The following is a 6,999-nucleotide window of genomic DNA, read 5'->3' as shown; positions in this document are numbered from 1 at the left end:
ATTCCATAATAGCGCTGCCATACTGCATCACACTCAGTGCATTTCAATCATTTCTCCAGCGAGCTTGACAGCTGGCAAAATAATAATCATAATTTTTTTAAAAATGAAAATAGCATGTGTAACGTACACGCACTGGAATATTATTTACTAGGACTCACCTATCATGCGACCGGAGAGCGCAAACTCCGCCATTTGTTCCATCAAACACTCATTAAAACAGCAACCTACAGGTATGTTAGCGCACTCATCCCCGACTGTCCGACGGAGGGGCGGGGTCACACGTTGAAACAGACACGAGGCAGCCCAGACGGCGAAATTTTGCTTTTACATTTTGCGACTCATTTTATTTCTCTATCTGATAAGAAAACTATTCAATCAGATAGTTATGTGTGGTGAATGAAATACAGTTACACTTTCAAGCACTTTTAAGCACCACATCTGAAATTCAAGCACTTTTCAAACCTTGAAAAGACAACATTAAAATTCAAGCATTTTCAAGGTTTCAAGCACCCGTACGAACCCTGTTAATAACAACAACACCGGATTACAAGCATTACATCTAATTCCTACTAAAAATCCACAACTAATTCCTGACCTCTGAGTCAGGAAAACCCAGGGTTTGTTTTTTTTAATCCACACATTGATACTGTTATGAAATTTAAGAGCTCCACAACCAGAATAAATATAATACACAATCATGTGGGCCATGCAAAATGTGCAGAGCACCACTGAGCTCTTTCTCTTTACATATTTATAATCTTTATATTGTAGATAATAAAAATGTGTTTGAAACTTCTTCATTCAATCACGTCACCATATTTTGTCTTCTGTGGTGCTGTTGGTTCCTCTTGTTGGGGTACTGAAAGACAGTAAAGACAAAGGTAGAGATGAAGCATACGGTCTTCATTTGGTGAATCATAAGTGATGAAATGATACGCGCCGATAACTTTTCTGATCATAAATCTATATATCTCAATAGGTTGACTCTTCAATCTTATATCCAAGACAACAGTTAACACAACATTAAATTCACATTTCATACAGTTCTGCACTGTGCTCACCTGGAGGTGGTGACCTGTCTGGGACTTTGCCTGTTTCTAGGAGCAACCAGAGGTCTGAGCATTTCTGCGTTTCCCAGCGAGTCACTGCGTAACTGCCCACTGATGATGCCACTGAGAGCAGACAGGGGAGAGACAGTGGTTTCAGTGGCAGCACTGATGTAAGACCTACATTTGAGAGCTAAATACATTTCTTTATGTATTTTTAATAGCACAATCCAAATATTTTACTCCTCACCTATTGAAATGAGCAGGTTCCACTGAAGGGGATAAGGAAGCTTCCTCTGTAGGGCCTTCTGAATAGCAAAAAAACCTGCAACACCTGCACCAACAACACAACTCACTGTCACATCTAAAACCAGGGAGAAACATTTACACTTGTAACTGTGCAGATTTTCTTATTGCTGCTGGTTGGTTTTTTTGTTTTGTTTTTTTCAATTAAACTAATTTCTAGGTTAAACCTAAAATGACAGATGACCTGACAGCTGAGTGGGTAGGACACAGACGGGTAAATGCCATCAGCAGTGGGCACTGGATTTGATTCCCAGCTGACTGGACATTCACTGTCATTCCCACACTTTCTTTCACTTTCTTGTCTCTTGTTGGCTCTGAATAAAACTGAAAATGCCAAACAGTCAAGCTTTTGTTTGGAGGGTGGTAGGTGTACTAGTTTCCCTTGGACAAAAAAGGCATAAATCCTCTCACTGGACACTTTATTAGTACAAGGCCTTCAAAAATGGCTTATTTCTTTGTCCTATGTCCTTGTGCTTGAAACCAGTTCAAGATGATCTGACCTTTGTGACAGCCATTAGAAGATGGTTACACTGTGGTCACAGAGGAACGGACATGTTCAGTTACTGAAGCAGTGAGTTACTCTAGACTTCCCATCAACTCAAAGCATGCTGGCCATTCTCCTCCAACCTCTGACATCAACAAGGTATTTTCAACCAGAAAAGTGCTGATCATGGGATATTTTGTCTTTTTCACACTATCCTTTATCAATCATAGAGATGGTTATTACAATTTTTTTTACTAGGACAGCAGCTTCACCTTTCTTCCCCACACTGATGCTCAGTTTGAACTCCAGCAGGTCGTCCTGACCATGTCTACATGCCTAAATGCACTGAGTTGCTGCCATGTGGATTGGCTGATTAGATATTTGCATTAAGAAACAGTTAAATCAATGTACATTACAAAGTGATCGGTGAGTATATTGTCAGAGCTATGTTTGGGTATCCTTCAGTACATTTCTGTTATCATTTCTTCATTAAATCATTTACATTATGAACTGCTGGCATAAAAACAAAAACAGTCCAGGATGCTAAAGAGTAACATCAAAAACATAAATAGATATAATAACAACAATAGTTATTTTAACTTTAATAATACAATCATTTTCTCCCTGTGCTGAGATCAGTGTGATCATTGTGGGTGATACCACAAACATTTACAGAATACAGCTCCCTCTTGTGGTATATTCTGTCTGCAAATCCTGACATCTATATTGTTTGCCTACATTCACTTTGACCTTACTTCAGTGTCTCGATTTTCATTAAAAATCTCAACACAATGCAGAAAAAAAAATTATAACAACTGAGGTTCAGAATTACACATAAAAACAGCAGCACTGACTGGGTCAAAGTTAGAGCAACACAGCCAACAAGAATTTGGATGAAAGCATGAAAGCATTAAGAATGTACAAATAGGACAAAGTCAAAGATTGTAACATGGACTGAAATATTTCTTATTTTAAGTGTGTGACTTTTAATAAATAAATAAATAAAAGTATTACCCAGCACAAAGGTCCCAGACCCCTTCATGAAAGCATGAGACTGACAGGCGGCGTAGCTCTCCAAACCCTGAGAGACAACAAATAAAAACAGCTCTCACCTGTGTTACACATTTCTGTTGTATCTATGGTAAATGTGTCAATGTGAGCAGCTGCTGGTTTATTCCAAGTGTGCAGAGGGACAGTGTCCTCCAGAGTGCACAGGTAATAAAAACGCATAAAAACAGACACAAAACCCACCGGATGTTTGGCCACCAACGCGTCGTCCACTTTGGTGAGCCCCAGATTAACCATGTTGAAGCTGGAGGTAACTTTTTTTTTATATAAGAAATAACCACTTTAACTTATTCTCTAACTTCTTAGTCCACAGCTTGCTGTAGATGTACTATTATGAAAGTTCCGTGTTTGAGAACAACAAACACCGAAGAAGGAAAAATAGAGCAGTCTGTCCAAAACTGTGGCGACATCTAATGGAGGGAGAGTGGTACTGCACCCTTGCTAACTCAAGGTAGCATTTTAGAGGTTGCTTGCAAGAAAGAAAAACACAAGAAAATACATACATGAATGAAATATATACTAACTCACTAACGCAAATATCTAATCAGCCAACCACATGGTGGGCATTGTCAGGAAAGGTAGTTTAACAGATTTTGATTGTGGTGTGGTTGTTGGTGCCAGACTGGCTGGTCTCAGGATTTCATAAACTGTTCATCTACTGGGTTTTTTCCACACAGCCATCTCTGGGGAAAGAGGAAATATGTATTGGTTCTGTATGAGAAAATGCCTGGCTGAGGAAAAACAGCCACTCTTTGAGCTGCTGATAAGAAGGCAATGGTAACTTAAATAACCACTTGTTAAAACCAACGTATGCAGAAGAACATCTCTGAATACATAACATACCGAACCTAGAAGCAGACTGCCACTCCTGTCAACTAAGAACAGGAAACTGAGGCTACAAATAATGCAAGCTCCCAGAAGATTAAAACATTTAAAAAAAAAAATCCTTGCCTGGTGTTGTGAAGTTCAGCAGTAAGAAAAAATATATATATAATATGAGAGACAACAAACACTCATTCTGAAAAGAGTACTTATATATTAGAGAGGGTCCATTTAAGATTTTCCCCCAGACTGAAGAAATTTAAGTGCTGTACTTACACATGATGGGGAGATTTATGTTCTGCAGTGGTAAAGGTCCACAATTTAGAGCAACAGACAATACCAGCATTAAGTTGTGCAGTAGACAAGGAACACACACACACAAAGCAAAAAATGTATTCTTATGGAAATACACTTTCCTCATTTCCATAAGAATAAGGTTTTCTCCTCTTTGTTGTGCGCATGTGCAGAACCTGACCTCTGGGTGTTTCGTATGTTATCTCAGCGTTTAAAAAAGATGGTTTAGCCAGTGCTACCCAAACTTCTTTGCCTAGCAGACACATAACAAAGGGCACCTAAACCACCACATGTGGGACGCTTTCAGCACAAATGCAGACTTGAACTATCAAACTTTTCATTCAGGATTGTATTTATCTCCTTTGTTGGGTACCACTGGGCTTCACTGTTGAACTACTTCACCAAAATGGTCTCTAATCTATACTCAGAAATAAAAATTCTTGTTATTAGCACTACAAAAATGTCAGATAGATCAAATCTCAATAATCTGCAAGTGCCCAGACTCTCTGCTGATGTCTGTGACCGGTCTGTTGAACTCTGACACCACAGTGGCCTAAAAGATTTAAAGACCTGAGAGCAGTTTCTGTCCTAGAAGAGAAAGAACAGGCAGATGGAAAGAATCCAACTGCTGAGACCCAAGAAACAACACCAAGGGTAGAGTTACAGGGAGGCCACAGCAGAGCATCCGAACATCTGTTGCTTGTTACAGAGGAGAGAAAACAAAGGGCAAAGGACTGCTGGAGATACATGAAGCATAGACTGTAAGAAAGCATTAGCTCTCAAGGTGGTGACTGTGATGACGCATATAATGTTTCATTTATTATTCATCATACTTTCACAATAAGAGCATAAATATTGAGATTAAAAGTGAGCTAATAGCCTTAATAGGTTCAGTCAGTGCCAAAGCAACGTGATGGAAGACAGCAGCTCCATTAAAGAGCGACTTCCCCTTTAATTTTCTCAGCTTCTCTATTTTCATTCATATAACTAATAAAGAAAATTTTCACAATAAAATGTCAAATGTAACTGAAAATAAATACTGATCTGATTACTTATTTTCTTCCTTTCCCTTTGATTTATCCAGTGGCTCTATTTAAGACCCGGGTCTGTTGCCTTGAAACAGAGTGATAAAATAGTAATAGCTCTGCCTCAGACAGTTGGGGTAAAATAATACAGCTGGTATGTTTTTGGTCAAATTTTGGGTTTGATACTCTTAAGTGTATTTATTTTTACTTAAAGTGGACTAGCTTTGCTGATTCACAGTTCAAAATAATCTCTTTCCTTCCATTTAAAGCAACTTGCTCCTGATTGGCTGCTCCTCTCAGGCAGCACTAATGACGTCAGTCATTATTGCAAACTAGCTACATTTTATATGCATCTTTTAAGACATCATATGCATGACAGAACATAAGCAATTGTATAACAGGGCTAAACTTTAAACTGGTTTTTGTATTTTTAGTATTAATTTTAGTGGGTTATTTACAGGACATGCATATTTGTGAAGAGTTTGGTCTAAATTAAAACAATAATAATAATATTAATAATAATGAAAATAATATTTTACCCCAGGAGGTCTTTTGGACTGAATGAAAACATAAACAGCGGACATGAAAAAAATAGCTAAATACACTACATCCTGGTAAAATCTACATTTTAGCTAAACACACGTCAGAGCCCGGATAGCTCAGTCGGTAGAGCATCAGACTTTTAATCTGAGGGTCCAGGGTTCAAGTCCCTGTTCGGGCGAGAAATTTTGGAGCTGAGAAAACAAGTGCTGAAAGTTGAGGTAAAGATAGAGAAAGAAGTAGTAGCGAGCGGACTCTCCCGTACCTGATTTTGGTTTGTCCAAGTAACTGCAGGTTAGCCCTGACTCTTCTGTACTACTTCTGTACTTTTTATTTTATTTTATTTTATAAATGTCGTGTAATGTTTCTTTGTCGCGGGAATGTTCGTAATAACATAAAAATATTATAAATGTTGTTCTGCTTCATTCTAACCGGCTGATTAGTTTGTTTTACACTCCTGGAAACACACAAAGGAAACCCGTTCAACCAATCACATTCATCGCACTTTGATCTGCGACAAACTGCAGCGATGTCCACGTCTTCTCTATAGAGCTGTGGGACAGCACGCTTTAATGTTTAAATGGATCCAGTTTAAAGTATCAGAGATCTAATGTGCTGCTGTCACCTTAGAAATAATCAACAGCACTGGGAGCTCACTCAGTGACAAAATTATTAACTGTATTTAAGCTGATGAATTTGCATTTACAGCAGTGTTGGATTTTGCTGGTATATTTTTATGCTCTTTAGAGATTTTTTTATTACCCTTTGATGTCATGTCTGGAGTAGGTGGCACTCACAGTGATGGTTTTCTGTGGAAGAAAAGTCATATGATCCGTGGACCTCCCTCCTCCCTTTCTGATTTGTCAAATGCTGCCAATGCCACCCTATTTGTGTGACTATTCATCTCAATCGTAAGTGAATTCAGAAAAGGGAAAGATGTCCCGGGTATGCTGAGTGAGGAAAGTTAGAGAATCGTAAAGTGCAGAGGAAGTGAAGGCAGCTATGAAGAGTGGAGAGAGAGCAGTTGCCTTTAAGACCAGATTGTTTAACACCATGCCTGAAGAAATGAAGAGTTGATGGTCAAGAAGCAGGCTGATGTGCAGCACTGTAATATCTAAAAGAGTTGTGAAAGAGTTGTTATGCTCAGTTATGAAGAGAAGTGATGAGCAGCAGTATGGCTGGTGCCAAGAGAGGAACTGTGGTACTGTATGAGGAAGTCTGGAGTGAGGGTGGTGAGACTGCGGTGAGGAGTGCAGTAGGATTGACACAGGTTTAAGATGGGGAGGTGGATTACATCACGTATTGACTTTGAGTTCATTTTCGTTTGTGATGGTGATGGACAGGTTGACAGATGAGGTCAGGCAGGAGTTTCTGTGGACTATGATGCTCACACCTGCAATGATGTATGGTTTTG

At 39.0% G+C, this 6,999-nt stretch overlaps 1 protein-coding gene and 1 non-coding gene across 2 annotated transcripts; one reads left to right on the top strand and one right to left on the bottom strand.

The window, feature by feature from the left end:
* Nucleotides 1–453: 453 nt before the first annotated feature.
* On the bottom strand, nt 454–3,249 carry tmem141 (transmembrane protein 141). The gene is made up of 5 exons (XM_005720486.1): nt 3,088–3,249; nt 2,851–2,917; nt 1,297–1,380; nt 1,062–1,172; nt 454–859 (listed from the first exon to the last, which is right to left on the bottom strand). The coding sequence occupies exons 1-5, from the start codon at nt 3,139–3,141 to the stop codon at nt 798–800; spliced, it is 378 nt and encodes a 125-aa protein (XP_005720543.1). The 5' UTR covers nt 3,142–3,249; the 3' UTR covers nt 454–797.
* A 2,444-nt stretch (nt 3,250–5,693) lies between these two features.
* trnak-uuu (transfer RNA lysine (anticodon UUU)) lies at nt 5,694–5,766 on the top strand. The gene has a single exon. It is a non-coding gene; the product is annotated as a tRNA-Lys (tRNA).
* The last annotated feature ends 1,233 nt before the right edge of the window (nt 5,767–6,999 follow it).

Source organism: Pundamilia nyererei, unplaced genomic scaffold, assembly GCF_000239375.1.
Source record: "Pundamilia nyererei isolate P.nyererei 1_Seehausen unplaced genomic scaffold, PunNye1.0 scaffold00002, whole genome shotgun sequence".
NCBI classification, from domain to species: Eukaryota; Metazoa; Chordata; class Actinopteri; order Cichliformes; family Cichlidae; genus Pundamilia; species Pundamilia nyererei.
This window is presented reverse-complemented; position numbering and strand designations above follow the sequence as displayed.